The sequence below is a fragment of the Vombatus ursinus genome, unplaced genomic scaffold (assembly GCF_900497805.2).
Source record: "Vombatus ursinus unplaced genomic scaffold, bare-nosed wombat genome assembly UNPS02012082.1, whole genome shotgun sequence".
Lineage (NCBI taxonomy): Eukaryota > Metazoa > Chordata > Mammalia > Diprotodontia > Vombatidae > Vombatus > Vombatus ursinus.
Genome location: NW_020951860.1, coordinates 2,044,326 through 2,061,312, shown reverse-complemented (window position 1 = coordinate 2,061,312; position 16,987 = coordinate 2,044,326). Strand labels below are relative to the sequence as shown.

The 16,987-nt window shown below is 41.5% G+C and overlaps 1 protein-coding gene across 1 annotated transcript in view; it reads left to right on the top strand.

Moving 5' to 3' along the window:
- The window catches only part of CACNA2D4 (calcium voltage-gated channel auxiliary subunit alpha2delta 4), a 163,442-nt gene that overhangs the window by 115,978 nt on the left and 30,477 nt on the right, over positions 1-16,987 (top strand). Inside the window, exons 29-32 of the mRNA XM_027857342.1 lie at positions 542-586; positions 872-934; positions 14,442-14,512; positions 16,597-16,672. Coding sequence (XP_027713143.1) covers positions 542-586; positions 872-934; positions 14,442-14,512; positions 16,597-16,672 — 255 coding nt within the window. The remainder of the gene's footprint in view (positions 1-541; positions 587-871; positions 935-14,441; positions 14,513-16,596; positions 16,673-16,987) is intronic.

Here is a 16,987-nt window from a genome sequence, read left to right as displayed (position 1 = left end):
TATGATTCTCACCTTCCTTCGACACAACAGGTCCTCCTCCTTCCCTCTCCAGTTTCCTCCCAGCCCTTGTGTCTTTCCCTATCAGTTTTCTCCCTCTCCTCTTCCATTTGCTCCAAAGATTCTCTAGGCATTTGCTTCTAGCCCTCACTTTGGGAAGGTTTAAGAGACCCTGGTGCTACAGGGAAATGGTCAAAGGTGTGGAGGGTGGGGAGGGAAGCATGGGGGGGGGGGAAGAGGGGAGATGAAAAAGTCTATTTTAGCTGAGATACACTCACCCCATCAGCCTTGAATAGCAGGGGAAAAGTGCCTTTAATCCTATAAGTTTCATGTCATGAATTATCACCTTAATACTGGGTGTCCTTCCTGGTATTTGGGAATGGCTCATGAGTAGATACCATCTTTCAGGATGGGCCAGAGTGGTTTAAGAAAAGGCTAGGCCTCTAGCCAGGGAGGGTCCTTTGCCTCACTTTAGCACATCTCCTCAAAGAGTATAGCACTTGAAGGAGTACAAGCATGCACATGTCTTTTTTTTTTATTCTAGTGCAGCCAAGTGAATGGGATCTGCTCACTGAGCTGTCAGGACAGTGTGAGTTTTTCCATGGATTTCCCAGAGCATAAAGGGTAGGAGTAGAAGTCATCACAGAATTGCTATGAACAGTTACATGAACCCAAGCACTCACAAGAGGCCAAGTTCCCTCTTTAAATACCCCTGCCTTTACCCCAATGCTGTAGAACTGGTTAGGGGAATGAGATGAAAGAGATGCAGCTCATTTCTAGAGCCCCAAACTCAAACCAGGGCAGAAGGAATTGGGAAATCGGGATTCTCCTAACCAAATCTGACCATGATGGTATATTTCTTCTCCTCCCCCAGGACCTGGACTGCTTTGTCATAGATAACAATGGATTCATTCTTATTTCCAAGAGATCCAAAGAGGTAAGCAAGAGCTTCATGAAGAAGCAGAAACCTGGAAGGAGGAGGGAAGTGAAGGGTGGGGGGTTGGGGTAAGAGGAGGTTTCTACCAACTTCTGCGTATTCAAAGGAAACACTAAAACTACCTTTTGATTCACTCTAGACCCAAGAAATTATTAAGAATGTGAATTCCCCTCTTGGGACTACAGGGATGGAGAAGGGACTTGATCTAAACTGGGAGCCATATATTCCCCTACAAGAAAAAAGTAAACCCATCACAACTAATCAACCATGCTGACCCAAACCTCTGTGTTCTCTAAAACCACTGAATTTGACAAAATCAGAGTGTCAAAATAGTCTCTGGACCCAAACCAAACTGGGGTGAGGTCTGGGGTAAGGAGCTTGGCTGGGAGCATTCTACTGGTGGCCTAGCATGGAGAGAACTGCAGAGAAGTACCCATTTATATGTATCAAAGTCTTGACCAAGTATCAACTTTGTGCTGGTTGAACTAATGCTCTGGTCTAGATAAAAGAGGCCTATAAAGCTTGGGTCTCCTTAAGAAGTCATGGTCCAGTATAGACATAAAAGTAAAGAACATGCCAGGGGAGCAAACCCCAGTTACTGTCCTGCTGATTTCTTATAATTCCTGGACCTCATTTAGTCATCTCTTTCCTTTCAGCAAATCTTATACTCCTCCCTCCCACCATCCTCTTAGTAAGTCACTACCCCCAATCCTTTGCAAACAAACAAACAAACAAAAATATGCCTACCCAGCCCCATCTACCTGCCACCAAGTGACAAAACTATTTGGTAAGAGTAGAGAAAATAATAATCACTTTCATTCAAACTGTACTTCAGAATTTACAAGGCCTTTTCCCCACTATATTCCTGGGAGGTAGACTAGGCAAGTACTGTTACCCTCTTTTTTAATTTGGATAACTCAGTGGATTTGTGATTTCACTAATATGGGTACTCTTTCCAACAATACAGGTCTGCATTCTTTTTCTCTTCATCCACTTGGCTTTTCCTGTGTAGATATTTAGGCTGAACTCTCATGGATCTCTAGGAGATCCATTTTAGGCCAGGCATGGTAGTGGAAAATTCTACTGAGGGTTGCTGAGGCTGGTAGATCCCTTGGGTTCTGGAATTCTGAGCTATAGTAGGTAAACCCAATTGAGTGTCTGCAAATGAGTCTGACAAGCCTTTCAACATGGCAAGCCCTTGGAAATGGAGGGCTACTAGTAGTCTGCCTTTGGAGAGGTGAACCAGGACAGAGTGAAAAATTGAGGGGGGGAGAGGGAGAGGGAGAGGGAGAGAGAGAGTGAGAGAGAGAGAGAGAGATCTCATTAATGAAGAAATTGAAGTTCAGGGAAGTTTAAGTGACTTACACAGAATCACACCATTGAGAAGTGACAGAGCCAGGTTCAAATATAGATATCCTGGCTCTGCCAATGAATGGTATTTAACACTTTTTATCAATGGCTTAAAGACATTGTATTCTTTCCAAAACACTGCGCTGCTCACACCCTGCCTGATACCCATCTCAACAAAAATCACCAATTATGTGATGCATGGCCTTTTCTGCCCTCTGAATAGTAAAGGGAAAGCTAATTTTATTAGTGTTACTCACTAGCAAGGAGCTAGCCATGGCACTGCTGATACCCTTTGTTTTGCACATAGGCGCTGATTGCTGCTTCCGTAGCCCATCCAAGTTCTTTGCCTTCTCTCTTCATTTCCTTCCTTCAGTGCTCCTCCTGACTATTTCCTTGATCCTTAAAAGGGCCCAGGGAATAAAAAGTCATAGATGCATCTAGGTGCTTCTTAATAGCTCTGGCAGAAAGGTGCTGCTAAAGTAGTCCCTGCCCAGGAACAAACTCATCAGTCTTGCTGCTCTCTTCACATGCAATTGAACTGGTTGAACCTCCAACTTTTCTTGAGCGTGAAAAGTTTTCTTTGCATCTAAAAGCCTCCTTGGCCTTCCATGTTTCTTCCCCTTAAGACTGTCACCTTTCATGAAGTCTAGACCTGGCACACCCTACCTAACATTACTATTATCTAGTGATTTTAGTCATTTTGATCCCCTCTTAGGACCTTCAGCATCCTCATTTCTAAACTGAATAATAGTCCTTGCGCTGCCTATCTCAGAGGACAGCGTGGCATACCAATGGAGTGCTTTGCTTGAAGTCAAGAAGACCTGGGCTCAGTGGGGCAGCTAGGTGGCCCAGTGGATAGAGCACCACCCCTTAAGTCATGAGGACCTGAGTTCAAATCTGGCCTCAGACCAAACACTTGACACTTACCAGCTGTGTGACCCTGGGCAAGTCACTTAACCCCAACTGCCTAAAAAAAAAAAAAAAAGGCCTAAGTTCAAATCCCTCCTCAGAGACTAGCTTTGTTTGACTCTGGGCTTTAGCCTCAGTTCCTCATTGGCAAAATGAAGGGCCCCTAAGGTCCCTTCCAGCTCTGAATCCATGACCCAAGCTAAAGCATCATTTCCTCATCAGTCAAATGAAGGTATAATAATCTGTCCAAACAGGGCATATCTAAATCACCTCACTAGGCTATTTTGAGTTTCAAATCAGATATTATTAAAATTAGCAATATCTATACTATTATGGGGGCTATCTTTCATAGAGGAGCTATGTGGAATCAGATAAATTACTGGGCTTAAAAATCAGATATCCTGTGTTCAAATCCTGACTCTGCCACATACCAGTTGTGAGATCTTGGATAAGCCACTTTGCTCCTCTGAGCCTCACTTTCCTCATCTATAAAGTAAGGGGCTTAGATTGGATAATCTCTAAAGTTGCTTCCAGTTTAAAATCCTAGAATTCTATGATTTAGGCGTCTTACAGGAGCATGATGCAGCAGAAGCCTACCTCAAGTGTTGTCTGGGTGGGTGAATTTGAACAACATACTTAACTTTTCAGAGCCTCAGTTTTCTCACATGTAAAATGGGACTAATAAAGCCTGTAACTGAAGCTACTTCGAAGGACTGCTGTGAGGATCAAATGAAATTATATATTTAAGCGCTCTGCAAACATACAGCACTGTGTATTATATAGCTATTATCATCATTAATATTCTGGGTCCCAATGAGCATAAAGCTCTATGGGTAGAGGAAACTTAAGAAGGAGAAACTGAAACATTGTTGGACAGCAGGGGTTTGAATGTCACTGATCTGGCCTCTTGAATCCAGTCTGGGAGAGAGAGAAAAGGGCAGGACCCAGTTTGATTTAGCAAAATGAAAATTCCCTCTGGTGTCAGGGGGCCCTATCCTAGTGAAGTTTTTGTACATCATGGGAGACGGATTTCAGATTTCAGCTCAAGGTAAGGAAGCAACCTCTTAACAATGGGAGCTGTCCAAAACTGAAATGACATGTCTCTACGGTAGTAAGTTCTTTGTCACTGGAAGTGTTTTAACAGAGAATGGATAATAGTTGTCAAGGATGGGGATCGTGATTTTGAGTGGTGCCTTCCAACTTCACAGTTCTATGATTGTTGACTCTTTTCTACACATCCTATATTTACTGGTATAACAATCACTCTTATGTCATTGCCCTATTCTTATTTGGGAGCTGGGTGAAAAAAAAAAAGACCAACAACAAAGAACAGGCTGAATAAGCGTGTTTATTAAGCAAGGAGATGTTTCCTTTCCACCTTCCCATGTCTTCTACCTCTTGCCATTTTTATCCTCATTTTATCCTCATTACTTCTACCTCCCATCACCTTCTCTGCTCTCTCCTTTTCCTTGCCGCCTGCTAGCCCTGCCTGCTGCCAGATGTTCCCTGATGCCTGATGCATATCTCATTGTCCATTGAAAGTTTCTCACGGCGGCCGCCAAATCCCTTATTTACTTGCCAGAAAACCAGCATAACAAATGTGGTCTTTATGCAAGTAGATATGGGTTCCCTTTTGTCACCTGGCCTACTCTGTGCCTTAACAATTAAATCGGTCTTGGGTCTGCTCCCTCTTCATCCTCCTCCAAAATGAACATGAGGGCTGGTAGCTGTTACTTCTCAGCTCTTGTCCTTGGCCAAATCACCTTGCTTTTCTGAACCTGTTTCCTCTTATATGAGGTGGGAATAATTATGCCAGCACCATCTACCCCAAAAGGATTGTAGTGAGGAAGGTGGGAGGGGCTGCACAGGTGGTGATAGGAAAGAATACAATTAACATATGATACAACATCTGTGACTAATCCTGGAATTAACAGTTATGGCCTCCCTGAAAGAGACAGCTGTCTACATTATCAAATGCAAAAGCTGATAAACCCTTTGTGAAACTAGGAGAGGGATATTGCGGGTGGAGTAAGACTAAATTGGCAAGTAGCTAATGGGGAGAACCAGAAGCAAGGAATAATAGCTGACATTTATATTATTCTTGACAGTTACAACTAAGTGAAAGACAAGTTCAAATTCTGCCTCAAATACTTACTAGCTGTGTGACCCTGGGCAAGTCACTTAACCTCTATTTGCTTCAGTTTTCCCAACTATAGAAGGGGGATAACAATAACACCTACCTCCCAGGGTTATTGTGAGGATCAAATGAGATAATATTAGTAAAGTGTTTGGCACAATGCCTGGCACCTAATAAGCATCATATAAATTCTTGTTTTCTTCCTTCCATTGCACATACTGGTTTATTTGGAATCGTAGATTTAGAGCTGAAAGAAAACTTAGAAGCCACATATTCCAGCTCTTTCATTTTGTACCTCAGATATTAAGTGGAAGAGCCAAGATTTGAAGCTAGGTTCTCTGCCTCTAAATCAAGCACTCCTTCCTCTACATTGTGCTCATCCCTAATTCCTATAGTCTTTTAGAGACATTTCAACATCACCTGGTGCAAGTACCTAATTGTACAGGTTCAGTTCAATTCAACAAACATTTATTAAGTATCTGTGTCCAGCACTGTGTTAGGCACTGAGGGAAGATAAAATGGTTAGGTAAGATATGATCTCTTCCTTCTCAGAGTTGACAATGCAGGATAATATGCACAAAGAATAGGAAATCCTACTTTGAAGTGTGAACAAAGTATTGTAGGAGGTACAAAGGGAGAAAGGCAATTAGCTTCATGGAGGAGAAGCATAAAGAGAAGAAAGGAATTTAACAGGCAGAAGAGGGGACATTTCAAGCATAGCACAGAGTGTGAGCACAGGCATGTACAAGAGAGAGCGTGTTATCCAACTGTATTGGAGTATAGTGTACATGGAAAGGAGTAGTGTGGCAAAAGGCAAGAAAGTAAAAGGTGATATCAAATTGCACATGGCCTTGAATGCCATGCTGAGGAGTTCAAACTGTGTTAGCAGAGGAGTGACATGACTAGAAAATCAGCCTGGATACTATTGTATGTGGGTAGTTGGTAATTGGGCAAGTAGGTAGCATAGCAGATAGAGTGGTGGTCCAGGAATCAGGAGGACCAGAGTTCAAATTTGGCCTCAGACACAGCTACATGACCCTGGGCAAGTCACTTAACCCTGTTTGACTCAGTTGCAAAGTGAGCTAGAGAAGGAAATAGCAAAGCACTCCAAGTATCTTTGCCAAGGATACCCCAAATGGGGTCACGAAGAGTTGGACACAACTGAAACAACCAAACAACAATGAAAGTGGTGATGACTATTCCATGGAGTCAAAGGATTGAAATCCTGTGACCTGGATACAACCTCAGCAATTTAGTCCAACCCATACCTGAAAGGAGTCCCCACCATCACATACCCACCAAATGGTTATCAAGCCTCTGTCTAACAACTGAGGAAGGGCATAGCACCAGATGGTCCTAATGGTCAGGAAATTTTTCCTAAGTTTGCTTAGCCACTTCAGCATTGCTCTTAGTTCCACCTTCTTGAGCTAAACAAAACAGGGATAATCTTTTTTTGCACGTGACAATCTTTCAAATACTTAAAGTTATCAATCCTCCTAGAGTCTTCTCTTCTCCAAGTTAAACATGTCTAGTTCCTTCACCAGGAGATTCTGTCTCTTTCCTGCTCTGCCACCTTGTAGCTAAAGGCACTTGACAAAGGCTGCCACTCCAGAGGACAAAGAAGGCACTAGAGAGGGATGGGGAGAACCTAGTGCCAGGATCTGCCTTGATTCCTGCCTCCTTCTTCGTCCCACCCTCAAACTCCCTGCTCCAGTAGGGTGTTTACCTGCTTCTCTATACAGACCCTAAGTTGGCGGGATGAACCTGAGACTGGTTCCTGATCTGACCCAGAAGAAGCTTCTTGACTGAGATAGGGGATGATCCTTATGTCAAGGTTTCCTTCCCTGGGATGTTTATGCTTTATGTGTGTTTTCTTTGCCTTTGTGAGTCTTTTACCTTTTGATTTCTAACTTCCTTCCTAGCCTTCAGCTGTCTTGCCTTGCTTTTCATTACTTGGGTTCTCCTGTTTCTCATCTTCCTTCCCGATTTCTGTCCCATGGTGCTCCCCAATCTCCAATACATGCAGTGTGCCATGCTTTTGGTTTGGCATTTGGATTCTTACATAGTTTTGTCCTGACCGTTAATTCACGTGTTCTTGTAGGCTTATGAGTCTCTGCCTAGTAGACAACATACCACCAAGCCAAGACCCCAAAATCTGGTAGGCTCGGCCATCCCAATTCTTCCACATCTCCTCCAACATTTGTCATTTTTCCCTTCTATCATTTTAGCCAATCTGATTACTGCCACCTAGTTCACCTTCCTATTGTCCCAAAGGATACACAAGTTTAAGCAGTGCTGGGCAAGCAGGTATAATATAGCCAACATAGCAAGGTGGGGTCAGAGAGGAATCAAAGGACCACATACCTATAGATGTGGCAGTGAGTGTGACCCACAAGTGACAGTGGGTTACTCTGAACCTGGGCTCACTTAGAGCTTCCCAGTGGGGGCCCAGTCGAGTCAGGCCCCTTCAGCCATTTTATCTATCTCCCTGCTTTCCAAAGTAAATGCTGGTGCTGGTCAACCAACCAAGGAGCAAAGTTGTGGGTGGGGAGGACACACCATAGCCTAATAAGCCAAAATTCTAATTCCAGTTCAACTTGTAGGATTTCATCCTGGTTCCTCTTGTCTATATTCCTCCATAATTCCTCTGCAAAAGTTAGAGTCAACATTCCTAAAGAATGTTGGTGCTCAATTTTTGTGTCAGCAGCTTAGGAGGGTTAAAAGTGCCATGCATCTTCCCAAATGCATTTCAGACAGCTCTCTTCCTTCTGTGTAAGAAGCAAAAGTATCATCCAAGAAATGAATGAATGACCAGAAAAGGAGGTGGGCTGGTACTGCAGCAAGAGTGAAGATAGATGACAATCTACATGTTTCATGAAATGCTAAATCTCTAGAGGAAAGCCACCATCATGTTAGAGAGATCCTCTCTGGAGGATTTATGCGAGAACGTGGACAAGAATGTCCTAAGACATGAAATTGTAAATGAAAGGTAATCTATACGATGGGAAGGAGTCCCCACCCTGAGGTTTTCTCCCCATAACAATCCTGTAAGTTGTTATTGTTGTTATTACTGTTAACGTGGCTATCCCCATTTTAAAGATGAGGAAATTCATATTTAGGGAGGCTGTGACTTGACTGCAGTCAATAGTCTATAGAGAGCTGGACCTTGAAGTCCTATGCTCTGATTCCACAGCCAGGGCTCTTTTCCACTCTGGGGCCAGAGCTCTCCTTAGGCTCCATAACTCTGTGACTGCTCCAGTTTTTGTTGTCCCACCCCCATCTTTTCCCTTACCTCACCTTTTCTCCAGTTCTCTTTGTCTTCTCCTCCCACTCATCATTTCATGCTGTCATTCATATCACTCTAGGTGCCTGGGAAAGACCTTCTTCCACCCCTAGCTATATTGCATCATATGCTCCCTGTCCTTTCCCTTTCCACCTCCTCCAATTCTAGACAATTTTATTAAGAACTGATATATTTCTAAGGGCCTCCCCCAATGCCACCCACACTTGTAACAATTAATTACATTTTCTTTTTCATTATCATCTTAATAATTATCAATAAAATATTTCAATATACAAAGGGAAAGGAAATTGTGTAACAAACTGTGAGCTTGTTTGTTTTTTAAGGAGTCTATATACATACATGATACAAAACAGCTCCATATTCCTTTCCTTCTGTACTTGTTTTCTTCTGTGCATTTAAGAAAAAAAAAAGCTTTATTGATGCTCTTTTTTACATATCTATCACTGCCCACTAACCTACCTTTCCTTCTTCCCCCCAGTAGATGCTTCCCCTTATAACAAACGTGTAGTCACTCAAAACAAATGAGCACACAGGCTGCACTGGAATACGCCTATCTCATTCTGCATCTAGTCCACTGCCTCCTATTTTTTTTGCTTAACCTTCTCACACACATTAGCCATACTTGCTATCTTCTTAGGCACAGGATTGGTTTATTTATGTGGCTTTAGCTGACTTACTAGCTGTATCACCTTGGGCTGAGTTTTTTCTATAAAATGGAGATAATTGTATACATACTGTCTACCTCACAGGTTATAGAAAAAAACACATTGTAAGCTTTAAAGTATTACAGAAATATAAGCTATCATCATCATCATTATTGTTGTTATTGTTATTATTATTATTTTATGTGAGAGAGCAGCTTGGGATCATTGAAAGTCCTGAAAATTTTCCCAAATGCAATCCAACCTGTTCTCTGTATTTGTCCAGGATATCTGTACCTAAGTAAATGGGATGTCTGTCCAACTTCCTATCTTAATCTAAACAGTATATATTCTACATCCGCTTTATTTTTCCTGTGTGGACTGCTAGACTTATCTTCCAGTGCCTGTAGATGTAGTTAAGGCCTACCTCCTTAACACCAGTATTTTCCTACAAATCATGTCATATCACCATCAATTGTGGATGACTCAAAAAAGCAATGGAGACACATGGTGGGTATGTGGCAGGTTGTAGCATGTAAAGTGATAATTGGAGCAAGAATTAGCATAAAAGACATCATCAAAGATATGTATTATTGGAAAAGGAGGAGGCCCAATTAGATGGTGAGAGCAAGGGTTAGCGGATGGATGAACAACTGGTACTCATAAAATGTTAAGAGACTCAGAGAAAGGTGTGTTGGGGAGACATGACTATCAAAAATTTTACAATATGAGAAGTCTGAATGGGCTGTGATCTCTACCAACAGGGTGTACACTGATGAAATCATGGCTTCACTGAAATTTGAGTAGTATTGTCATAAATGATGACTACCTTGAAACTAAATGATCACTGGTCCATTTCAAAAAATAAAAAGTCATCTGCCAGTAGGACATGAGCTTTGAATAATCTTTCTAAGAGGGATGATGGGTTTGCACTGACTTGTTATTCACATCCTCTGGCACCCGGTCCCTTCCTTGTAACCCAAGGGCACTTATTTTCAAGCAGTTGACCAGGTAAAGGAGTTTAGTTTGCAAATGTGGAATGGAATAAAATTAAGACATCAGACCTAAACCTATCCCTGGATCAGGGAGCAATGGGACACTGGCTTCTCTAACCCACATCAGGATCCCTTTCTTCCCTAAAAGAGAGACGTGGGCTTCATCACAACCTATTAAAGAGAAGCATTGGCATACAAATTAGCCCATCCCTGGGGTCTAATGGGAATTGGGCAATGGGACAGCAAAAATGCTAATCAGCTTTGACTTCTTTCTTCTTGGCCATCTGCTCCCAGCCTCTGGTTGTTTGTGTACAGCCTCTGTGTACAGACATCCTCATGTGACCCCCTTTCTTGCCCAACAGCTATCCCAAATCCTGGCTACCTTGTTTTAGACTAAATATATGCCACATGTAAATATACTCTAGGGTTTTTTTTACCTAATCCACTTAAAATTCATTTACTCAGTTGGTCATCTTCAACTAAGTAGAGGATTGAGAGCAGCATGATTAGGCCCCTTTCCCCGGGGCCTTTTGGCATAGACCTATCTGGACACTCCCAATAACAGAGTCTTCTCTGGGCCCTTGGGGTCCCTTGTGATAAGAAAACATCCCATCTTTTTTGTATTTTATTTTAGTGCCCTCTCGATAACTCAAAGAACAATGGAAAGTGGGTCTAAGCAGGACAAAGACTACTGCCAGTGATGACTTGAATGCAGAAATGGCATAAGATCATTAGATCTAGAGTTGATCTTAGAGCTCTCATTTCACAGATGAGGAAAGTGACTCATGAAGGGCATGTATGTCTATAAGACGAAGTAGGCTTATCACCTAGTAGTAGTGAGGGAAGACGAATGGACAGACTGGATACACTGGTACCCAAAAAACATTAGAAGAATCAAAGGACAGCAAGCATCCAGTGCTTCAGACAGACCCTTCAGGGAAGATTATGAACCCATGAGTAAAAATCACCCCAGATGAGACTTGTTTGGCTCCATCTGCAAAGGCAGAATCACTAGAACTGAGGGTAAAAGTTACAAAGAGGCAGATTGTGACTCAACATAAGGAAAAATCTCCTAATACTACATGTCCAAATATAGAATAGGTTGCCTCAAGCAGAAGCTAGATGACTACTTGTTGGGGCTATCATAGAAATGATTCTTATTCAAGTATAGATTAGACTAGATGGTCTCTGAGATTCCAATAAATTAAGATTCTGTTATTCTTTGAAGGCAAAGCGTGGTTGCTATCTGCACTAGTGAAGGAAGTAACCACATTAATGAAATAATAGATGCACTATTGTCTGTTACCACTATGGTTCTCTGGCAGAGAAACTGATTCAACATGAGCTAGTGGAGAGACTTGACTATGGAGTCGGGAAGTCCTGGGTTCAAATTCTTTGATTGATTCATATGTATGAATCCTGTATGACCCTGGATGAATGACTTAGCCTTTCAGTACCCCAAGTATTTTTTCATACACTATTATAAATTGCAGAATGGTTCCTAATCTGCTTTGGCAGAGAGAGTTCCACATATCAGTGAAATCACAGATCCATACTCCCCCCCAAAAAATGTACTGGTAATAGATGCATTATACTTAGATATGTTATAATGTGAGGGTTTGGCTTGCTGGTCAGCTGGCTATTTCCTTTCTTTTTTCTTCTTTGTTATGAGGGATAGCTAATTACCTGGATGGGTGGGGAAAATATATTTTGAAATGAAGGTGATGTAAAAACAAAAAACATATATTAAAATTTAACTTAAAAACATTCTATAAATCAAGACTTTTAAAAAATATTTTTGTTAAAAAATAAAAAAAAATATTTTTGCTACATTTTGAGTTCTGAGTTGTCTTCTTCCCAACCCCACATTAGAGAAGCCAACATTTGATATAGATAGATATGTGGAACCACAAAATACATACTTTCATATATCAGTTCTTTCTCTGGAGGTGGATAGCATTTTCTTTCCTAAGTCCTCCGTGGTTGATTTGAATAACTTAGTCATTGATAGTTACTGTTCAAAAAATATTACTGTTACTATACACAATCAACCTCTCGATTCTGCTTATTCCATTTTGCATTATTTCATGCAAATCTTTCCATGTTTTTTCTAAAATCAATCTGCTTGTCATTTCTTACAGCACAGTAGTATTCCATCACAATCATATAACAACTTATTTAGCCATTCCCCAATTGATGGTCATCCCCTCAATTTCCAGTTCTTTGCCACCACAAAGAGAGTTGCTATAAATATTTTATATAAATAAAATATAAATATATACACAAAATATTTTATATAAATTTTATAAATATTTTTAATAGAAAAAATGTAGTAGAGTGCAAAAACATTGAATTTGGAATTGGAAAGTACCATTTGCCACTGTGTGATTTTGAACAAACCACTTCATCTTTCCTAGCCTGTTTCCTCATTTGTAAAATGAGACTAAGAGATTACCTATTTCATGGGGTTATGATACTCAAATGAGATAATGCACCATAAAATATTCACATGATTACTATCATTTTGTGTTTAGTTATATTTTGGGGTGGTTACTTACTAGCACTTAATGTCAAATTAAAAATCTATCTTGAAATCACAGCTATTTCTCTCCATTTGTCTTCATGCTAGCTTCACTTTCAGAGGGTGACATTTCCTGACCTTGTATGCAGATTTGGGGATACAACAGTCCTCTATCTATAAGATATATTATAGAAAAGGAAACATGGTCTAGTGGAAAGAACACCAGCCTAGGAGCCAAAAGACTTTGGGCTTCATTTTGGCTCCACTATTTCCTCATTATGAAATCTCAGGCACTCTACTAAAGTTCTGTTCTGGTGCCTCATTGTGGCATGAGGGTAACCATGGCTGTGCCAACAGAGCAAGAGCTTCGGCTGGTTCAGGTACAGAGCTGGGGCCCGATGGTAATTCTGGTTCTCAAGACGCAACCTACTTAAGACATCTATGTAGAGAATTCCTGCTATAGAAACTCCCTCTTGGGCAGCTAGGTTGCACGGTGAATAGAACACCGCCCTTGGATTCAGGAGGACCTGAGTTCAAATCCAGCCTCAGACACATAACACTTACTAGCTGTGTGACCCTAGGCAAGGCACTTAACCCCATTGCCTAGCTTAAAAAAAAAAATTAATTAAAAATAAAAACTCCCTCTTCCGACACAAACAGGTACCTTGTTTATAACTCCTCATTTCTAAGAGAGGTACTGAAAAGTTAAGTGACCCCGGCTCTTTCTGACTCCAAGCTTGTGCTTTATCCCTTGTGTTTGATTTACAAGTGTAAGATGTTACTATGTCAACAATATGGGCTTTATTAGCCTAGTGGGCAATCATCCTCTATCCTCAAAAGATAAATTTCCTTGGCATTTTGATTTTACACTGGCACGTAACGAATCCTTACATTCTTGAGCATGGGGCTAGCACATGGGATACTTCCTCAGGAACCCGGATAATAATTGCCTTTCCTAGCATAGCCTCTGCTACACTTATTCAGTTTCTCTGCCAGAGAACCGTAGTGATAACAGGCATAGTGGTAGTGATGGTAGCAGCAGTCACAGCAACAATAATACTTACCTGGATATTTCAAAAGAGCCTGGATTTCATCCCTCCAGTAAACCACCACCAGCTTGAGTTATAACAAGTGAATTATTAATGGAGTTTAGTTGCTGTAGTCCAAATGAGACCCCAAATGACCTCTTTATCACCTAGTAACCAGCCTTCTAGTGATGAGCCTCTCTGAACTTAGCTAGATTGTTTCCATACTCCAAGGTTTTTTAATGATATTAATAATTCTCATTTATATTCACATTTCTGGTCTACAAGGAACTTTGTTCATGAATCTTTGAGGTAGATAATGCCAGTATCATTATCACAGATTTACAGATAAATAAATTGAGATTCAGAGAGTTTGTGGAGGAAAGATGTTAAGTATTCCTCATGCTTCCTTGTTTTGATTTTCTCATTCAAGTCATCTCCCTTCAGTACCTAGTCCACTCCTATGGGGAAATGGGGTTCTCCTACTCAGAAATTAATTTTGGGACATAGCCTGAAGCCCCTAAACAATAGCTCTGCTGGGAAACTGAGCAAACTTTTACTTATGCCTCCAAATACATCCTCACTCTCCTGCTTTCTTGGTATTTTCTCTCTCCTCTTTTTGCAGACTGGAAGATTCCTGGGGGAAGTGGATGGCTCAGTCATGACCTACCTGCTCAACATGGGGGTATTCAGTCAGTAAGTAGGGAGCCCCCTTAAACCTGAGGGCATGTCTCTTTCCCTCATCCTGGGTTACAGACATGGCCAAGAATAATGATGTTGAAGAACCCAGATGGCTCTCCAAAGCCTGGAATGGGGAGCCAATGATGAAAGCCCCAGTAGTCCAAAAATTCCTTTTTAGACATCAGGGAATGGACATGTTGGGGGGGGGAGGGGGAAGGAGAGGAGAAAATCATTGAGCTGGTGTAGAATCCTCCAGATCTCTCCAGTTATCACAAAACTCACAGTTACGTAGCACTTTAAGGTTTACAAAAGCACTTTAGCCTACTTTGCTCTGGATGTCTGCCAAGACCTATATTTACTTATTCATTTTTTTCCAAAATTATTTAAACCTAAATTGTTTTCTGTAACTTAACTTCTCCATTCCTCTGCCTGAGGTTTACAGAAATGCCACTTTAAACATTTGCTTTTCTCTTGTTTGCCTTGAATGAATGTGTTACCTCTAATCAATTCAATTCAGTAAGCATTTAAGTGACTATTAGGGAGGCTCCTAAGGGCTGGGGAAACAAAGACAAAAATAAACCATTTCCTTAAGAAGCCTACACTCTACCAGGAGAGAAGGGTGAACTGCATTAAGAGGAACTGGAAAGTTCTTCTAGGTAGAGTTCAAGGGCGGATAGGTGCTTTCCTCTCAAAGCAACAGGATAAATTCAACTATAGCTACTGTTTAAAAAAAAAAAAAAAGCAGGCCAGGTATCAGTCAGTCAATAAGCATTTAATAAGCATTGATTATGTGCCAGGGACTGAGTTAAAAGCTGGGGATACAAAGAACGGCAAAAAGCAGGATCCCTACATTCAAGCTCACACATAATGGTGCAGATAACATGCAAATTACCATGTGCTATACAACATGTATACTCAGGCCGTACTTTCTCAGAGCCACGCCTGCAACTTGACCTCTACTCCCCCAGGGTTTCAAGGTCCCATGAGAAGTTTATGGGGTATCCCTCTACTCTCATCAACTCAAGCCCCCAACAACTGTGTTCCTATCCTTTGTTAGGGGGCCAATAACTATTACTCCCAAACCTCTCTAACGCTGCATAGCTTTTACAAGAGGCATTTACTTCACATATGTAACAAGAACAAACGCATAAATATTTCCCCCAGTAATTTGATAAAATTTTCTCCTCTATACCACCTCAGTCTTTGGGGTAGGCTCAAAACTTAGCTCAGTTCCTACATAGTATTGGTCCCACTAAATTCATAGCCACAGGTGGTATTGCAGCTGGATGAGTCCTTGTTTCAACTTTCATGGTCATGGGTCTAGAAAGTCTTTCCTGAAGATCACTCCTTAAGGCATTGATGCTGGGCTGGAGGCAACCCCCAGCATGGGTTCTGACGGCTGGATTCCTGTGGCTGGCCTATTGAAGATTCCTATTCCTGAACCTAGAATAAAAAAGAATGAAGGAAAAGGCCAAGAAGGCCCCATTTTGCTAGGGGCCAGGTGGGGGTGGGGGGGAGGCCCTGAGACCCTTCCCCCAAGGTAGGCATTTCCCTTATACATCATCACAATTCTCCAGGAATCAGTTCCCTATCATCTTTCCATGTGGAATGATGTCATCTGAGCAAGCCATTCAGTTCTGTGCACATGCCAGAACCCTATTATACATGCAAGATATACTCATTATAAATGGAAAGAAATCTCAGAGGGAAGGCACTAGCAATGGGAGGAATCAGAAAGTCTCTTGCAGAAGCTAGGATTTTAAGCAGTCTTGAAGGAGGCCAGGAAGCCAGGAGGTGCTGACAGTGAGGAGGGAGAGCATTCCATGTGTGGGGGGAAACCAATAAAAATGTATAAAATAAGCAGAGGAGATTTAAATGTCATGTTCAAGGAACCAGGCCAGTGGAATTGGATAGGAGAGTGTGTAAAGAAGAGTAAAATGTAAAAACACTGGAAAGCTAGAAAGAAGCCAGGTTGTAAAAGGCTTTAAATGCCAAATGGAGTATTTTACATTTGATTCTGGAGGTAATAGAGAGCCACAGGAGTTCACTGGGCAGGGCGATTTGCTTTTTTCTTCACACACAGCTCTCTTGTTTTACAGAGTGACCATGTATGACTACCAGGCCATGTGCAAAATGTCCCACCATCACCACAGCGGGGGGCGGCACCTTCTCAGCGTGAGTATCACATCATCCATTCCCCTTTTCAGTCACAATCCCCAAATGAAGGTAATGGCTTTAGGAAAATTTTGTCCAAGAGGGCCTGGACCCATAGAATGTACAAGTTTTATAGTCAAAGTGTAAAGATAATCTAGATCAGTGGTGTCAAAATCAAGCAGAAACAGATACTGAGGGCTGCCTATTGACTTAGAAAACCACAAATGAACATTACTATGTGGCCTCATATTTTTATTTATTTTGCTAAACTTTTCCCAATTAAATTTTAATATACTGGGGGCTGTACTGAGGAGTTTTATCCAGGCTATGAGTTTA